This window comes from Fukomys damarensis, unplaced genomic scaffold (assembly GCF_012274545.1).
Source record: "Fukomys damarensis isolate Sample0158 unplaced genomic scaffold, DMR_v1.0_HiC HiC_scaffold_10, whole genome shotgun sequence".
Lineage (NCBI taxonomy): Eukaryota > Metazoa > Chordata > Mammalia > Rodentia > Bathyergidae > Fukomys > Fukomys damarensis.
The window spans coordinates 28017274-28037387 of record NW_022900922.1 but is presented as its reverse complement, the minus strand read 5'-3'; the positions used below and the strand labels follow the sequence as shown (position 1 = coordinate 28037387).

Here is a 20114-nt window from a genome sequence, read left to right as displayed (position 1 = left end):
TTTTTTTTTTTTTTTTTTTTTAGCATGAGACAATATGATAGAAACTAATGTTTAAAATATTCTCTTGGGTCACTGTGTAGAATGAGCAGAGAGAGGAGAAGCTGAAGGGCTGTCACCACTAAGGCCAACTCTGAGGTGTGTGCCCCCCAAAGCACCAATGAACAGAATGACCTGAGCCAAAGAGGCTACTCCAGCCCTTGCACTGTGAGCTAAAAAGCACCTGCTAGTAGTGAAAAGAGAGAAAGAAAGAGACACAGACAGACAGACAGAGACAGAGATAGAGACAGAGAACCAGTAGAAAAGGTGTTTTAAAAGAAGAGTTACCGATGATGTTACCTCACAAGACACTCTCACTTATCTAGTTGTCTAATGGATGAGATACCTGGGAGCTGTAACTGTTAGCCCTGAACCTTGAGTGGCCTCATACCCTGGGACTCTCTCTGTCTGAAGGATTGAAGGTGTCTAAATTGGCCCCATCTCTCTGGCTTCCTTACTCCTTTTCTAATGAATGGACTGTATTATTTTATAATTATTATATATAATTATTATATTATAATTATGTATAATTATAAGTATTATAATGAACTGGACCTCCATATAGTGTGAAATTAAATGCACAAAACTACATTATATTCGTGGTATTTTGTATCTGTCAGTCTCTTAAATATTCAAGATAATACCAGTAGGGATGTCTAGGGACTGTAAGTCTAGGGCTGTTCTTTTGGGTCTAAACTCAATTAGACTAGCTTAATTTTTATAAGTGAGCAATCAGTCATAATAAATCTGTATCACCATGAGGCAGCTCCATTAACCCCGTTCAGTTACCCATTACTCTAGAGACATGTGGGCCATGTCAGAAAGAATTAATAACTAAGAATTCCAGAAATCTAAGTGGAGATGTGTGATAGGTTCTGTGTCTGTTGTTCGGTTGACTTGCTTGAAGGAAAACGTGGGACAGTGGAAAGGCACCAAGCACAATTCAAAGAGTGTGACTGGGGTGAACAGTTCAGTAGAATGATGGAGGAGAAACTAGGAGCCAAACTGGAGCTGTTTCGAGTTCATCATCACGGAAAGCCATGCAGAATCATCTCAACTTCAGTCCTTGCTTCACTCTAACAGGAAAACCACAATTCCTGCGAGAACATTTGTCTTACAAATTTTTCTCTTTCCTCAACCAGGCAGAGAGGAACATTCTTGCTCTCTCAGACTCTTTTTTCTTCTCTCCTTGACATCTCCTTCCCTCTCATCTACTCCATCATGAACCTGTGCAGTGGCCCGCAACCTGGGGTCAGGAATTGATGGGCAAGAAGTTCCTTCCTTTCTGGAAGTACAGTTTCCAGCAGAATTCATTGTGTTCATTGACTGTGGTATGAGATGAATGCATCTCAAAATAGATTCTTCCTGGAATGACAGATGACCCCAGCAGACAAGTGACTGAGACAAATCCCTGGCTTCTTGCCTTTATAAGTCCCCATCAGTCACTCGTCCAGGTGTCCTGATCCCAGAAGTCAGGTGTTCAGCACTGCAGGAATAACCTATGCATTGTGCATGAGAGACCCAGAGAGGGCCATACGTGACAGTTCAGTCAGCTTACGTGTGGCATGTGACGGTCACATTTGGGTAGTGATAATAGCAACTATCATTTTTTTTTATGACTTTACCGTGTACTACTTAGTCCTACGAAGCAGATGCCATTATCAGTCTTACTTCCTTTTCACCCGAAGAGGGAAATGAAATTTGGGGAAGTTAACGAGTTCAACATGGTTACATAGCCAGTAAGTGGTAGAGATGGTCTTGAGCCCATTTTGGTTGACTTCAGACCCTTACTTCTAACCATAAATTTATACCAAAATGCCTACCAAATTATCAGTTTGGTTTATTAGCTTTGTGTACTTTGATCCAACTAAGAAACTAGAAAATCTGCATCTTTATAACTTATGTTAATCTGCTTAGGTTGCCTTGCAAAGTAACATAGACTAGGTGGCTCATACAGCAAATTTATTTCCTCCCAGTTCTGGAGGCAGGAAGTCCAAGATCAAGACATGGTAAATTTTATTTCCTGTGAGAGCTCTCACCCTGGTTGAGAAAAGAGAGGAAGAAAGAAGTGGGTGAGGGAAAAGGAGGGGAGAGACAGAGAGAAAGACAGAGAGAGAGAGAGAGAGAGAGAGAGAGAGAGAGAGAGAGAGAGAGAGGTCGCTGTGTCTCTTCTTGTAAAGGCACTAATCCTATTAAATAGGGTCCCACCCTTACGACCTCGCTTGACCTTAATTACCCTCTTACCCTACATACACTGGGAGTTAGGGCTTCAACATTTGAATGGGGTGTGGGAGACCTCAGTTCATCTCATACTTCAAGGACAAGCAGTATCTAGTCTTCCAAACATAAGTACTGTTCTCAAGGCACGTGGTTATTCAGAGTAAGACCTGAGTTCATTTGGGTCGGGTTTCAAAGAACAGACTGGAAGGAGACAGTCCGTAAGAGCCAAGACCAGAAGCAAATCATATGGGCAGTAACTGACCCTAATTAGAGAGTGTCAGTTTAGCAAAGAGAGGAAACTATTGCTGACCCTTAAAAACAGGTCCTGCTGGTACAGTGAACCTTTCTAGGGCTCATCTGAATGACTAGAACCTTGACTACTAGGAAACTTACTACACTTGGGCCTCTGTTATCCATGGGCCTCACATTTGCAGATTCAACCAGGCACAGCTTAAAAATAGGGAAAAAAAACCAATAAAAAATAATGCAACAATGAAAAATATTATCATTTTAAGTGTTGAATAAGAATTATTTTATTTACAAAACCGGGCGTGGTGGCGCACGCCTGTAATCCCAGCACTCGGGAGGCTGAGGCAGGAGGATCGCTGTGAGTTCGAGACCAGCCTCGGCTACATAGTGAGTTCCAGGTCAGTCTCAACTACATAGTGAGACCCTGTCTCAAAAAACAAAACAAAACAAAAAAAGAATTATTTTATTTACATAGGAGTTACATTATCCGTAACCTAGAGCTGATGTAAAGTGTACAGCAGGATTATGTAGGTTCTGTGCAAAGATTAGCTCTTGAGCATCTGCTGATTTGCTAGCTGAACCTGTCTCAAAACAAAACAAAACAAAAAAAGAATTATTTTATTTACATAGGAGTTACATTATCCGTAACCTAGAGCTGATGTAAAGTGTACAGCAGGATTATGTAGGTTCTGTGCAAAGATTAGCTCTTGAGCATCTGCTGATTTGCTAGCTGAAGGGTTCCAAGAGACAGTCCCCTCAGGTACCAAGGGATGACTGTTCTCAGAACTTGGGTGATTGCAAATTTCAACATTAACAAAGTACTTGCAACTTCAATTTTATCTGACAAATGTCATCTGTGCCCTGCGGAATTCTTCAACCCTGGCACTTACGTGTGTCTAATGACAATAGAGATCCAGTCTTTGTCAAGACCCATATTCCTATTTATAGCCATCTCTCTGGTTTTGTGGACACTGTTCACAGTTGCATCCTGATATGTAATCTCATTTTGCTTTTCTGACTCTGATTTTTCTCTCCAGTGTCCCAGCCCACCTCCCCTTGTGTCCACCTCCAGCCCTACCAAATCCTCTAACTACTTCTTCTTCTGCCCTACCTTCCTGCCCAATATTTTATTCTGATAGTGCAAGAAGACCAAAGATTGGGAAGCTATGAACTGGGACTTTACCTGTGCCTCCAAAAGGAAAAATGAATTGCAACACAGAAGCCTCCTAGGAGGGCTTGACTTACCCTGGTTCACCGGTACTTCAAAGGTGTCCTGTGCTCTTTTAGCTGACTCTCAGTCAAGTGCAGCCACAAGAGGAGACATAGGGAAGGCCAACGAAAGCCGAAGTTGATTACCTGCATGTTCCCAGAGGCAGGAGGCCTGGCTTGCCACACAAGGCCAGATGGGCCTCAGGGTGGCTGGGGAACAGAAAGAAGGTGACTGGCAAGTCTGAGGCCAGAGTCTTCTCTTGGGTTTCTGCAGGAAAGTGAAGCAGTTTAGGACTGGCTGGTTTGAATAATTTCATCAAGCTGCCTGGGATCTGATTCTGGGGTGATTAAGACAAAGGAATATTTCATCCTGCAGTGCACACATCAGGTGGAGGCCGTCTGGCTCTAGATTATCTCATTTGCGTGTCAAAGACACACTCCAGGTGGAGCCCTGACCATCCCTAAGAATGGGACAGCCCCAGCCCTAACCCTAACCCTTACCCCAACCCTAACCTTAAAATATAAATGAAAGGAATTGAGGGATTGTCCAAATTGACTTTTTATACCAGTTCCTCCGTGTTTTTTTAACCTTGGTTTGTTTGGGGTTTTTTTTTTCTCAAAATGCAGAATGTTTTTCTGTGACACCTATAAGGTCATTATTGATCAAAAAAATGTTTTAAAGGTTGCTTTCTTCTGTAGCTTCTATGATCAGGGCTAAGAGTGTAGCAAAATGCTTCTCTGTATTGTGCTGTTAGACTGAAGATTTAATTCACTCAGCACTTAAGGTCTGAGTGCCCACCATATGCAGTGTTTTGCTAAGCCCTCCTACCGTGTACAGAAGTTGTTAAGGCTTTAACAGAGCCACGACAGAATGTAATGAGCTGTAGAAAATGTTTAATGTGGAGACTCAGAAAAGTAGCTCTAAAGAGACTCAAATAGTGAAAGGTTAAATCCTTTTAGCAGAATAAAAAAGCATCATAAAGGGGAATATACTTATGCCTTTAAATGTGAGTCAGATTTTGGCAGGTAGGCGTGGGGGATTGTTCGTAAACAGTAAGAAGATACTCAAGGTCACATGAGTGTGAAGCATATTGTGCTCAAGATCTAGCAACCAACCCCACTTGGCAGAAATGTAGGGTTCTTGTAGTGCTGTTCTGAAAGGTGGGGCTAAAAATGGATGAGAGGGAAACTGAGAACCTTGGTTGCCAGGATGAGGGTTTGAACTTTGTAGGAGGAAGTAGGCATCTTTTGTGGCCTTTCACCAGCTGATTTCAGCCATGCATCTCTTTGATGTTATTGTGAAAATGATGGACAGTGATGTTCTCTGTCAGATGGATTTATCGCTGGATATGTAAATGTAACCGGGGAGTTGTTATGATTTAGACCTAAAGTGTCCCCCCAAATTCTCATACATTCAGAAGTGGGGCTTTTGGCGGATGATTGGTTCATGGGATTAATCCATTGATGAGTTTGTAGTTAAATATGCTATTAGGAGGTGGGGCCTTGATAGCTAGAAGTGGGTCCCTAGGGCATGACTTGGAAGGGTGTATTCTCATCCCCAGCTCTTTCTTTTCTCTGTCTGCTTCCTGCCTGCCATGGGTTAAGCATTTTTCTTTTGCCATGCACTTCTGCTATGCCATTCCTGCCTTGGAGTCAGCTGACCATGGATTGAACCTCCAAAACCATGCACCAAATTAAACATTTCCTCCTTTAACTTGTATCGGCTTTTTTGTCCCAGCACTGGTAAAGTGACTGATACAGGCATGCTCACCACCAGCCTGAAGTTGCAGAGGGCTCCATCCTGTTGCCTTTGGTTTGTTTGTTCTCCCAGGGTTGAGTTTCATGAGGGCAGGGATACAATCTCCTTGGCTGCCTGCTGTTTCTTTAGCTAACCCTACCTTGCAGCAAAACACGAGGCCTTGGAAGAAAAGAAGTACCTGTCCCTCGATGCCTTTCAGGATGAGCTCAATAATCATTTGTCTGTGGAGTCCTAACAAGATACTTTATTCTTCAGGGAAGCTAAGCAAAAGGTTCTCCCACTCTGAATTCTACCATGAATGTTATCTGATCATTTATAGTTTTCAAAGGAAACATGATAACCTAGTACAGAAACAATCCCATATAGGAGTAGTGGTTAGAACATGACAGTGACCCACCGGTCAAGCTTGTTATCCCACCCTAAGTCTCAGGGATGTCGAGGGAATGGCCACACCCTCCTGAACACTGTCCATACCATTTTCCTGTTGGTGTCATTATTCTAAATGCCAGAAATATGAATGTGACCTTCAACAGTGAATAAATACCTTGCATATGAGAGATTCCCTGCTAGCAATGAGCTGTAGCTATCCTTATATTTTCTTTAAAATAATTTTATGGATCAATCTTGAGCTAATTTACACCCTCCCCATGAATGTTCTACCTCTTACTAGTTCTATGTAGTAAGTAGTATTTTCTTTTATAGGAATCTAAATTTGCGTTGTTTAACCTTCATAGCTTGTAGCCTCTGGCTTTAGTGTTCTTACAGCAGATGACCATATCTGTGTTCACCTTGTGACTATGGTTTTGGGTGTTGTTGTTCTTGATGTTGTTGTTGTTGTTGTTGCTGTTGCTGGGCAGTGCTAGGGATTGGACCTAAGACCTTCACACTGAGCTACGTACTCAGCTCTTTTTTGCTTTTTTATTTGCTAAGCCACTAAGTTGTCCAGTCTTCAAGCTCAAACTTGAAATCCTTCTGTCTCAACCTCCCAGGGTGCTGGGATTACAGTCATGCATCACCATTCCTGGCTGTAAATTTAAATATAATTCCCTCTTGGTTCTTGCCCAATTCACAGAATGTTTCTTGAGTGCTGTAGGATCCATGCTGTACTGCTCACCTTGCATGTCGCTGTCCTACAGAAAGCTCAGGCTCCACAGTTCAGCACCCAAGTGCCGGCCACCCTCTTGCCCTGCTCTCCCTGGGGGCAGCAATCCATTGCTTGCTATCCAAACAAGATGATGTGCTTTGTTTGGTTGTTTTTGTTTGTCTTTGTAGTTTAGTAATTAAACCCACTGTACAATTGAGCTGTACCTTCGGCCCATTTTATTTTTTATTTTGAGACAGAGTCTTGCTGAGTTCCCTAACTGGGCTTCAAACTTAAATCTTTCTGCCTCAGCTTCCCAAGTAGGTAGGATTACAGGAGTGCACCACGATGCCCAGTTATCGTGTGTTTTTATATAAGTGGTTTATAATTTCTACCAAACAGGTACTTGTTGCAGTGGTATAGGTATTTGTTCAATGGTGCCTCTTGGAAAGCAGTTCCTTGGCCATGAATAAGGTGTAATTGTACCAGAAAGTATCAAAATGAGTTGCAGGTCTTCTGGGTGACCTGCTAAGTGGCTCAGCTCATGAGCAACATTCATCTACTTCCCAACAACTCCCGCTGATTGAGGTGCAGTCTTTCCTTTCATTGTCATCTTCCCAAGTGGTCTTGAAAGAATGTCATTGAAACACAGACATATTTCCCTCTGGTAAGGGCCTTGACCCTCACTTTTAGGATTCTGAAGGTCTCAGGACGTAGTTTTCACAAATGCCAGATGTTTTCTAAATTTGCAAGAGGCTGGCCTGGCTGGAGAGAGACAGCAGGGTTTGAGGCCTTGGACACAAACAACTTCTGATGTTTCCTGTCCTTTTCCTCTTCACTGTCCCTCTCACGACGAGGGGCCAGACGGCACATTTTGCCTTTGACCTAAACAAAACACCAACCTACCTTATGGTCCCTAGGGTGGCCTGGGGTGGTCCACGATTAATGGAGTTCTTAGGAGATCCCTTTGCAGACAAGGGGTCACCTGATTAAGCAGTTCAGTGATGCTAATTTAAGTCCCAAATACACTGCTGTTAGGCCCTTTATGTCATAGGTAAGATGCCAGTATCTAAAGGAGTGATCAGAAAACATGGTGGATGTCTACATTTTTAAAAATCTATTACAGCACAAGACATTGCCACTAACCCTCCTCCCCCAGAATACTCCCTCTCACCTTGAACTTTCTGAAGTAGCTTTGGAAGTTCTCTTTCATGTCTTTATGAGGTATGATCAAAAATATAGTGACTACTGCTGCTGCATGCCATCCAATGGCAAGCCAGGCTTATAAAAACACCACAGTGTGTCTTCACCCACCTTATTTGCTAGATTCAACTCCATGCTACTTCTGACTCTTTCCCCAAACTCAAACTGACCATGAAAGATAAACATTTTGAATTGATCCAAGACACCAAAGTAGCCACAACAGCGTAACTAAAGAGCCATCTGTGTTTCAATTTACACTTCCTGTGAAAAGAGATCAGAGTCAAACATGCTGAAAGTAGGCAGCGGGTGACTGAGATATTTTTACATCCTTTTTTATTTGGCACTAAGTGTTACTGTCACGGACAAGCACAGATACATCGGTTAAAAAATGGGCTTCTATAGCAGGTGCTAATTTAAAAGTTCCATTGTGCTGCTGAGAAGAGACACTAAAGCTAGATAGGTTGAGTATCCCCTATTTGAAATGCCTGCAACCAGAGCAGTTCAGATTCTGGACTCTTTTAGATTCTAGAATAGATAGATAGTGATAAAGATAGGAATAGGGATAGGGCCCAAAGCTAAACCCAGAATTCCTGTATGTTTCATACACCACTTGTACACATAACCTGAAGTTCATGTTGTGCAATGTTTTAGTGATGCGTCTAAATTTTGATTGCAGTCAGGCATGGAATTTCCCATTTGTGGCATCATACAAATGCTCAGTAGTTTCAAATCATGGAGCATTTCACATTTTTGGGTTAGGGATGCTCAGGCTATACTCACTTTGCCCACACTGGTTGTCATTCATAGCCCACAGTGCTGTGACACGGAACTGGCTGCGGAAGTAACCTTACATTTCCATTTCCTCATCTGCAGTCATAAACCAGAGCTGCGTCCTGTTTGGAAATGTGGCCCTCTTGGGTATATGGCTCTGTGACACTCACAGTTTGGGTTTATTTTCCTTGTTTCCTGGAACTGGTTGTTTTTGCTTCTTTCACTCCATCAGTGGAGACAGCTTTATGAATACACTGCACCTCAATCCGTCTGGCTGCAGAAATAAGTCAGAGAGCGGAGAGCTTTGTCGGTGCCCCAGTAGGACCAGGAACCATCATCTTTCCAAATACAAGGGGCAGAATGTGTCCTCCAACAATTGATAAATATCACACATCAAGTAGATGCAAAGCATGTTATTCAGTGAAATGCTATCCAGGGAGAAAAAGCATTTTTACCCCTGGATTTTCACAAGTGAAGAGACTGAATTGCACAAAGATATAGATCTTTCCCAGCCGGTTCATACCAAGGAATCTGGGTATCCTAGCTGCTAATTCCTTTTCCTCCTCTGCCTTGCTGAGAGGGTCCTTTGCTAGCCTCTGGGTGCCACTGCCTGTGTCATCTTCCAGTCACCGCTGCTTTGTCCACCTGCTTACCTAAGAGAGTCTCGCCAGGTACCGATTGCCCCCTCGGTGGCTGTCATGGCTCTCATCCTCCTGCCCCAGGCGGGAAGCAGGGGACAGGTGAATTCTCAGCGGTGTAGCAAAAGCCCCTTTGTAACACTCAAATACACGCCAGGCTTTACGGTTGGCAGCATGCTCACCTCGTGCCTGACCTTCAGCACAGCCCGTTGGGGTGGCAGGGACTCTCTTGTGGTGTTTACTTCAACATCCATGTGAATACATTTGGTGAACCCCCACTGCATATCAAGCACAGTGCGTGGGTATTTTTATCCTCGGATTCTTTGCTAACGTGGATGGGAGCTTTATAAAATTGCAAAGAGGTGCCTTCCGGATGACCCAGTGCCAGGACAGGCCACAGGCTAGATTCCAGTCCTCTCGTCCCCCCGACACCTGATATGGAGGCTGCATAGATGTTAACCTGTTTACTTCTCCTAACAGACCTGTGCGGTAGATAATGCTGTCCCTCTACAGATGAGAAACCTGTGCTCAGGAAGGCTAAGGGTCTTGGGCAGAATGATGGAGCTGCTTGGTCTAAGGGCTGGGATGATTGACCAGCCCTTCCGAACGCTCTGCCGTGGGTGAATTCACCAAGATGTGAACCCTTAGCCTACAGAATGAGGCAGTTCTCAGGCAGCCTGTGATGGGGCAGCCCCTTGGGGAGGGAACCCTGTATGGGGTGCATCTCACATTTGATGTGCATGGGCCATGCTGGGATGAGCAGAGCCTTAGTTTTGCAGAAGCTGGACACTGAGTTCCGCCTTCTCCCACGACCCTAAAGACATGAAAAGAAGGAAACACATGAATGTTGAGTGAGCCCCTCTTAAGCATGAGACTCAGTTCCTACTTATCAGTAAAACCAGAGAGGAAATAACCACCCTTGATGTGATGTTATGAATACATCATTTCTACCACCACAAGCAAAGTCATCACCAAGTCAAGACAAATCAAGTGGCTTGGATTGACTGTAGGAAATGCTGTGACAAAGGGAAGCTTGGGACCATAAGAGTCCTAAAGCAGCCTCTGGGAAGATGATGGCCTTCCTGATGGGTATATTCAGTAACGACAGTGGTAACAGCAGTAAGAATTAGAGTTACAGTCTGCTGCACAGCTGAGCACCAGGCACAATGCCACATGGTTTGTGTCTTTTACTTAATTTTCTTAACTATCATATGCTGTTTTCTTCCCATGTTACAGATTGAAAAACTGAACATCAAAGCAATTAAACAGCTGTAGCTAAAGCTAACAGCTGAATGAGTACGTGGCGTGTCATTTAGATTTCTAGCCCAGCAAATTTTGGCACTGATTGTGTGTTTCTTATTGCTGTCAGTTGTGGCATTTTCTCAGACTGTGGTTTCAACCAAAGTTAGAGAGATCTGGGAGCTAATGTACAAGGCAGGTCCAGTGCAGACCCAGTGACTGTGAATTCTGAAGATGAGGCTCAGGGACTTGCCTCTCCCAGCCTCCCGAATGAGGCAGATGAAATAAGGTCTTCAAGAATTTGGAATCTCAAAAGAAAGCATGAAAAGTGAATGCCATCCCATCCAACATCTCCCTTTATCATCCATAGTAAGACAACAGCAATGTTGTATTAAACAAAAAATGAATATTGAGTATATGTTGTCTTTTTAAATAAAAACACAAAGCACATACCAGGCAAATGAAAAATCAGCAAGAAGGAGACCAAAAGAACCTCCTGGCTTGAATCAACTCTGTAGGAAAAGCTAAACACTTGATTAAGTAGTTATTGCTTGAGACAGTAATTCAAGGTTCTTCATTCCTGACTAAAATGTCTTTAATGTATTATTCCAAAGCAAGTCAAATAGAAAATCTGCCTGTGGAATATAAGACACCACTCACAAAATGCTCCATGAGAAATGATTGTTAAGAATACAGGGCCGGGGGTGAAGGGAGGGCAGGGATAAGGGGAAAAAATCAGAACGAAGACCTGTCATGTAAAGGTACAAGATCCCAATGATGAATGTAACTGTACTGTTTACCTAAAATGTACCAATAAACTCTATGAGAAAGAAAAAAAAAATACAGGGCTGGGGCTGGGGATTTAGCTCAGTGGTTCTGCCACCTGCCTCATAAGCTCAAGGTCCTGAGTTCAATCCCCAGTACCAAAAACAAAAGTGTTTTAAAAAATCCAAAATTCAGCAGCAAGTGCTGTTAGACAAATTGGGGTTTTTTTTCTTTTTTTTTTTTTTCTTTTTATTGAGGTTATTGGTACACTCTAGGTATACAATGCAATTACATTCATCATTGGGATTCTGTACATTTACATAACAGATCTTGATTCTCATTTTTCCCCTTGTCCCTGCCCTCCCTTCACCCCCTCCTCCCCTCCCCATTTACAAACACTTTATTTCCATTTTTTCAGTTTCTCATATTTTTCTCCTCTCCCTTATTACCTTTCCCCCGCCCTTCCCACTTTCCCTACACCTTTAGCCCTTTACTTCCTATTTCACATTATTAATTATCTCATTAGGATCCTGTGTACTATTATAGTTTTTCACACCAAAGAAACTATTTGGTATTTCAGTTAAAGAAATCTCTGTATGAACATTAAAAATAGGGAATCCTAAAATAAAACTAAAAAGGAAAGTAAAAGAGAAAAGGCAATGATGTAACATCAAAATAATCCTTAATTCTGGAGATGAAAATGGTCCCCGAACATATTTAAATTGCTTCTCGCTCTTATAGTCTTATCTTATTCTTTTTTTCATTATTTAGAGAATACTTTATTAGTTTCTGTAATCACACCCATGTAGATATGACCTTACATATTTAGTATGATGTGTTACCCCTGTACACATGGAAAAAAAAATAAAAATAAATTAACATTAGACCAATATGGTTGTCCATTTCTGTACAATGCCAAGATATAAATACCTTTAATTACACATTTTAAATTTAAGCCAGTTAATCACTAGGTAAATTTATTTTAGCCAAATTAGCTTGCACTAAATTGATTTTGGGCAAGCTGATCTTTTACATTTTTTCATGTTGGTGACATAGAAATAGAACCTGAAGACCATCCTGGTGACCTCTCAGGGGGACGTGGGTCCCACTGGATGGAGCTGTACATCCTGGCCGTCATGCATGGGCTGTCCCAGCCTCAGCCGTGTCCTATGTCAGGCAATTCATCCATGGTATTCAGCTCCTTGTGAACAGTAAACACCTGGTCCAGAGATTCTGGTTCAGAAGGTCGGTCAGAAGTGACTCCCAAGAGTAGCAACAGGGGACGGTCACAGGGGTCCGTGGATTCTGCTCTAAGAAAGAGTGGCCTTTTAAACAGAAAATAAAGAGGAGGGGGGATAAGAGCAAGAGGCCAAGCGTGGTTTGCAGCTCTGCCTTTTAAAAGGTGCAGTGCAGGACCCTACCATAGAATGCCTGGGGTCGGGGACAGCATCTGTGTAACTCCATCAGGCCACCTCCCAACCACCGCCACCACCACCGCCACCCCTGGCTTGAGAACCAGCAGGAGTCTATGCGTGCGCTCACACCTTCACCAACCGTAGAACCACATGGCCCACACCATCACCCTGCAGGGAATCGCATACAGAACAGAAATCAGCCGGGGCTCCTGACCATCGAGGTCTGGGGATCCAGGACAGAAAGGCTACAGGGAGACATGGTCTGCAGCTAGACATTCAAGAGCAAACTCAGTTTCGTTCCTCAGCCAGGTACCAGGAGGGCATCTCAGGAAGTTGTGACAGCCGAAGCTCTGAAGAGAGGATGAGCAAGGTTAGTGGGAGCCAGCAGGGAAACCGGCCAGCCCGGAGGACGGAGCGCCTCAGGGGTCACCTGGGTAAGAGGCACGTGGCAGACCTGAGACTAGGAGTCGTACTTGTACCTGCAGCATGGACTGGAGCCTTGTGGGACCCCGGGCATGGACAGTGTGATGCTCTAGGGCCAGATTCTATGCACAGCACCTGTATTCACGTAATGAGAGAAGATGAGGTCCTAGGCTGGCATCGTGGGTGAGGGAACAGAGAAAGACGGGTAGAAAATAAAGGTTACACAGAAATTCAGAATAGCAGTGCCAGGCATGGTGGCACACGTCTATAATCCCAGACTCGGGAGGCTGAGGCGGGAGGATCACTGTGAGTTGGAGACCAGCCTGGGCTACATAGTGAGTTCCAGGGCAGCCTCAACTGCATAGTGAGACCCTGTCTCAAAAAAAACAAAAAAACAGAATAGCAGCAGTGTGCAGCTGGTTCCAAAGCATGCCTCCACATGCACCATGAGGCATGACTGGGTATTGAGGTGTCACTGAAATATACCCACAGACACACGGCTCTGTTGGCAAAGGCCTGAGGTGCCCTGACAGTGCTTGGTTATATACAGTGTTGGGGAAAGGTAGGGATCGCATACCAGATTCACAGAAAACGGGTAATTTTAGCTTGATTCTTAATTTCTTCCCCTTTTATCTAATCCCCTGAGCCATGAATGGTTTTGAATGGTCCACGTTTTTCTCTGCCCATATTATCAGTAGCTGTGTGTAGAAAAGCAACCAGAGAGGAGATGCAGGCAGGAAAGGAGAAGGGAGGACATCCCTGTGATCCTACCTCTTTCCTACAAGAGGGATCAGCCCCAGTAGTTTGATCCACCTGGTGGTTTCTTCCTTGCCCTGTCATGGTAGAATTCTTGGGACCCACTTGGCCACTTTTTCAATGATGAAGCAGGGACATAGTGACAGGAAGTGATGAGCAGAACCCAGGCTCACACTGCCCTGTCCTAGGAAGAGAATTCCATTCTCCCTTCCTGGCTGTACTTCCACCTGATGAAGGGGATCAGCAGCTGCCCACTTTGCCTTAGCAAAAGAACCTGGGCTGAGAGTCCCCAGAGGAAAAGAAAACCTTAACACTTCCAGCCTTATTGCATTTACTGTGTTTGTGCTGAAACTCCCAAGGGCCCCAGGGGAACCTTTCCCCAGCAGGAACCAACAGAGATACAGAGTTTCTGCATCTTGCTCAGAGCTTTGGAAAGAGCTCGTGCTGCCTGCCCTACTGGTGTGTGACCTCGTGTTCTGTGCATGTGAGGACAGAGTGAGCTGTTAGGACTGAGTGTGTGAGAACCTGTAGTTGTGACTGGTTTGCATTTGAATGTCAGGAGAACAGTCTCATCAGTCTCCCTGAAATCATTAGCTTTTTATGTATTTTAGCTGTAGGATCAGCAGTTTAGTGTCCCACCCTCTCATAGCCACTTGACTTAACCCATCATAATGTTCTGCTGGTCTTTATACCCACATCTCCCTCCTGAGGTATGTGTTTCTGGGGGAGGTGTGAATTCACCCAGCAGCAGATCCTCAGCCTCAGAGCTCCGGCTCAGTCTGCACGCATGGGACGCCTCTCTCGCCACATGAGCTGCATGTTCATCAAGATGCTAAGGGACCGGGCTGAGTTATGCACGGCCATGATCACAACTCTCTGCATGCCCAAGACCCTTCAGTAAGCAGGAAGCGCCGTCACTGTCCCCCGAGGCAGTTTCCTTGTCTGTAAGAGTGGGATAGGAATGACATCTGCATCACAGGCTTGTGAGGATTAGTTTGGTTAATATATGAGAAACACTTAAGATAGAAGGGACCTGGCACATACTTGGTGTGACACAGGTGGAACATCCTAATCTGAAAGCGCAGACTTCCAAAATGCTCCCAAATTTGAGACTTTTTTATTGCCAGCATGATGCCACAGGTTACCCTTTCTTGTGCTTCCGTCTGTCCTGTGTAAAGTCACTCAAAACATAGTATAAAATTACCTTTGGGGCTAGTGTAGAAGGTGTGTGACACGTAAATTATTTCATACTTAGACTTGGGTCTCATCCCCCACCCCCAAGCTCTCATTATGTGCAAGCAAATATTCCCAAATCCACAAAAATCTGGAACCAGAAACACTTCTGGTCCTAAGCATTTTGGATGAGGGACACTCGGTCTGTGGAAGTCTTGGCTGTAATCACCCCCACCGTTGTTAACACTGAGGCAAGGCGCGTCCTCGGCACCCAGTGGAGTGGAGGGTGGTTCGAGGGTCCAGGGAGGTTCTAGGGCGAGCTGGATTGGGAAGAGTAGGAGTTGACCAAAAAGACAAAACAGAAGGATATCCCAGCCCGAAGGAAAATAACACCCAGGCCACAGGTATGGAAGGACAGTCAGGAGTGAAGGTGCATGCGTGGGGTTAGGGTGCAACGGGGTGGCTGGGTCCAAAGGGAGAGGGGAGCCTGAATGTACCCTCCGGTCTCCCTCAGTGGATGAGGCAGAAGGGAAGCACTTTCATGAGAACATGAAGGAGCACAAAGGCTCCCTGGCAGGCTCAGCTGAAGGTAGAAGCTGAATCTGTGAGATACCGAATCAATCGAGTCCAGAAGAGAAGGGAGGAACTGCTCGGGAGCTTTCCGGGTACCACAGGAAGAGGAAGGGTTGTTTCCAGCTGTGGGAACCGGAGCAAAATGGTATGAGGAGGCGAAGCTAGTGGCAGATGGCCTGTGGGAGGCCTGAAGAACACGTCCAGGAGCTGACGGAACGGTCACAGGGTCAGGTTCGCCCTTCTTTGGCCGGGCTGCAGAGTAGATGGTAGGATGGCCACACACGAGGCAGACAGACAGCTGGAGAAAAGCATTTCTGTATCTTAGGATCTCTGAGATCATGTGTCAGCATAAGGTAGTATCTCCCAGTGTGAGACAGGTGTGATGTCGAGATACCCCACTTCACCCCTCCTGCGCCCCCCATTCCTCAAAGACTGGCCTGCAGTGCACAGGCTCAACCACCCCTCCCCACTGTCAGACGCATTCCAGGAATGTGGGGTACAGAGGACTCTAAGATCCCCTCCCCACGATACTCCTGGGCATGGGCCTGACCCTGACCCCCTAAATGTGAACCATTTCTGGGAAGCTTCTGGGGTGCTGCCATGAAACCGAGGAGTTGGTTCTGTGCCAGAACCTGTCAGGTGCCAACATGGCGGTGCAAGGGACACATTCTGGTGGCTCAGTGTGCACACCCTTCCTTCGTGCACAGAATTATTGAAATACCATAAAATTATCTCCAGTCTGTATGTATTTGCTGTCCACAGCCCAGAGTGTCCCCAGGGAGCCTCCTAGCAGTGTAGACCGACTGAGTGGATGGCACGGCATGAGCCAGACTCTGCAACAACTAATCCTCATGCAGCAAGCTCCCAGGACGGGGTGGTCTCCCCTAGTGACAGATGAAGGAACTAAGATTGGCAGCATTCAAGCTCCTTGTGAAGGACATGCTAATGGTGGATTTGATCCTGACTAAGGCTGGCTTCTGTCCCCAAGTGTCAGCTGAAAAGACGCATTACTTTAAAGTCACAGACATCATGGCAGATCCTAGAAAAGACATCTTTGGCAGTCGGTGGGTTTTCTTGAGCTGGAGAGTCATTGTACACCCTCTTCTTGCTGCTTTCCTCTCTGGACTGCTCAGGAGCCTCAGGCTGACATGACCTAGGATAGACACTGGTGACATTGGGGTTCCTGGGGTCCCTTAGGGCCAGAATTTTGCAAGCAGGAAAAAGCTATGATACTCACTGAGTAGTGCTCGCCCTGCTGGGGCTTCAAAGGATGCATTGTGTCCAAGGGATCACCTGAAGGGCCATAGTCCCAGCATGGGCACATGGGGTGTTCTGGGTGTCTTCTGACACCCCCCAACTCACATCTGCCTCTCACCCTCCTTTTGTCACAGATCCTGGCGCCCCTGTGAAATTGCCTTGTCTGCCAGTGAAACTGTCGCCTCCGCTACCTCCAAAGAAAGTCATGATCTGCATGCCCGTTGGGGGACCAGAGATCTCCCTGGCTTCCTACGCAGCCCAGAAGAGCAGCCAGCAGGGCGTGGCCCAGCACCACCACACCGTCCTGCCATCCCAGATCCAGCACCAGCTGCAGTATGGCAGCCATGGCCAGCACCTGCCCTCCTCCACTGGCACCCTCCCCATGCACCCCTCGGGCTGCAGGATGATAGATGAACTCAACAAGACGCTGGCTATGACCATGCAGAGGCTGGAAAGGTAATATGGGCTGGACAGAGGAGAGAAAGGAGCGGGTTGGCTGGAAGTGGATTAGGGAATGAGAGAGCGGACAAGCCTCATCCCCACAAAGGGGAAAAAAAAAAAGACTTGAAAGTAAAATCAGACCAAAAACTGGTTGTCAAGAAAAGTCTGGAAGAAAATAATGATATTGCTAATTGTCAAACGATAATCAGATTTATCACAAAGAAATAGTAACACACAACACACACATACACACACCCATGTCATGCTTCTCTACATATTAACATTTTGTGAAAGGATGTACATGTAATTAACAGAGGTCACCTTGGGGTCGGAAAATGAGAAGAAAATGCTTGTATTTCATACTTTACTGCTTACATTTTAATTTTGTGACATTCAAAAGACAATTTAAATGTTAGCTAGGGAAGACAAGAGCTAGCAAGGGGCTGGCAGAGGTGTCTTGCTGATGGAGGAAACAAGTATTACGGTTAGATCATGTGCACATGAGCCAAGCTTGAGGACTGGGCACCCACTGAGCAGCCCCCTCTCACTGGAATTGGCCTCCAGAAGCGTTTCTGGGAGACCTCCACAGGGGACCTGCATCGCTAGACATGCAGGAGACCCTGGCTGTCCCAGGCAGGGAAAGCCCTCATCTCTAATGCTTCTCATAATTACTCTTGTGTGTGCACATGGCTGTGTCCAGGTTCCACCACCACCCTGCCTCCTGTCAAAGAAATACTGGGATTTCCCACCACCTCCCTTGACCAGGTTCCCTGCCTGACAAGGAGAACGTGTTTCTGCCTGGACCTGAGACCCTCAGTTCCCAGGGTAGTGACTGCTATTCACTGGATCCAGTGGGCAGGGAAATTACAGTCTGGAGGCCCAGCAGATAGGCAAGGCAGAGAGCCCAAGGCAAAATGCACACAGGCAGGACCTCTGAGGTGCAGCTTCCTCCCTGTCAGCCAAGAATTATGAGTTTGGGAAATGAGCTGGCTAACCAGGAAGCTGTTTCTAGGAATTCTACTTGATGCCTTTGTGTTAATACCAGTCCTCCCTGTGAGAGAAACAGCAATTTCATTTGTCCTTTTGCTTTCGTTTTCAACTACTGCTGTTAGAACAATAATAACTTAAAACTTAGGGGGCACCCTTCAATCTATTACACATCCACACACCACCATCACAGTCATCACCATCGTCACCGTTGTCATGTTTAATCCTCACACCCCCTGGGGAGGCTGAGTTCATGGAGAAAGGAGGGTTGAGTAAGCACCCCAACACCCCCTACTCAAAGCATGGTCTACATGTTGCTTGTTACCAGTGTGCAGCCACCTAAATGCATACTTTAGGATACTTTTATAGCAATTTGGTAGAATGGTTTTATCTGCTGACTCTTGTGATTTAAAAAAGGCTTTATTTCTGAACATCTTTAATTATATTTTACAAAAGCATCAGTTTGTGATAGATTAAAACTTAGAGGAAATGCACAATAAAAATTGTCCTTTTTGCCTAAACATCTAGTAGTGACTGAGGGGCCGAGGCATGGGTCTTTCTACCCAAGTTCAGAACTCTCTCCTGTAGCATAGCTATTTCCTAGACAACTGACCACAACATAATTTCCAACCCATCTGAACAAGACACTCATAACAAGATATTAGTAGCATATCTCCACTTAAAATGTGCATTTCATAATATCCATGGGTATTTGTGGAGTGTTTCATTGGAGTTCAGACCGATGCGTGGGTTGTTTGGCCCTGTACTAGGCAGGACTCTTTATTAAAATGAACCAAAGAGATCAAACTGGAAGGAGATGTTGGGGTGTAGTAAAGAGGGTCCAGCATGACCTTGCCAGCTGAGCTAAAGCTGCCTTCACACCTTGCGCCACCCCAGACTCTGGATACCTCCTCTGTCTCTCCGCTGCACTCATTCCAACGTGGCCATGTAGGCCAGGCAGGACATTGGGAATTCATTCAGCATCACTTTGACAAGAATGCCCACCCTGAGAAGGAGAACCTTCTTCCCAAATAAAGATTACATTTTTCTGAGCATCCACATAGTCTCCCAGGAGTCAGAAGGATCTGAGAGAAGGTCAAGGACACAGGCTGCTTTCCCATGTCGGGAGGGAGCTATCACTCTCTTCACTTCCTAAAAATTCTCCCCGTTGCCTCTCAACATGATTACATTCTGGACCTAACCAAGTTTCATCCAGAAAGAATTGTTTCTCTATTCTCCTAGCAATTTCCAGTGACTCAAAAAAAACACTGCAAGGAGGAAAAAATTATTACTGAACATTAAGGCAGTCTGCCTCCAAAGATTCTTGGGCCATCTCTGCCTCTGAGATATCCTAGGATATCTGTCACCTGTGGAGTCTCAGCTCCGTCCTGTAGTCTGATCCTGAAGAAAACATGGTTGGTGATGTAAAGATCAATGAGTAGTTAAAAAGCATTGATGCCGGTCTTTGGGCCATAAGTCTATATAATAGTACTCTTATCATTGGATTTCAAGGCTATCTGATCAACCAACCCCTACCCATGATGTTGTCCCTGAACATGTAAACTCTAGTCTCTGTATAAATGGCAACCTCAGCCCCAAGACAAGCCTGGTCCATTGGCAAAAAGGTCTGATTATTTGAAAATGCTTTTTTATATTACATAAAGTGTCTTACCTATTGTGACATATTTCCCCAACTTTATTTCTGATCTTCCTTTAAAAAGCTTTTGCCAGGACATGACGGCAACCTACTTGTAATCTCAGCTACTCCAAAGACCAAAATGGCAGTATTATAAGTTCAAGGCCCTCCTGGGAAACTTAGTAAGACCCTTTCTGAAAATGAAAAAAGTGTGGGGGATGTAGTTCAGTATGAGCCCTAGGTTCTATCCTCAGAGTCATATAGAGAAAAGGTAAAAACAACA

At 45.1% G+C, this 20114-nt stretch overlaps 1 protein-coding gene across 6 annotated transcripts in view; it reads left to right on the top strand.

The window, feature by feature from the left end:
* The window catches only part of Phactr1 (phosphatase and actin regulator 1), a 514585-nt gene that overhangs the window by 433512 nt on the left and 60959 nt on the right, over positions 1-20114 (top strand). For all 6 annotated transcript variants that reach the window (XM_010622877.3, XM_010622876.3, XM_010622879.3 and 3 more), the window contains one exon: positions 16902-17223. In XM_010622877.3, coding sequence (XP_010621179.1) covers positions 16902-17223 — 322 coding nt within the window. The remainder of the gene's footprint in view (positions 1-16901; positions 17224-20114) is intronic.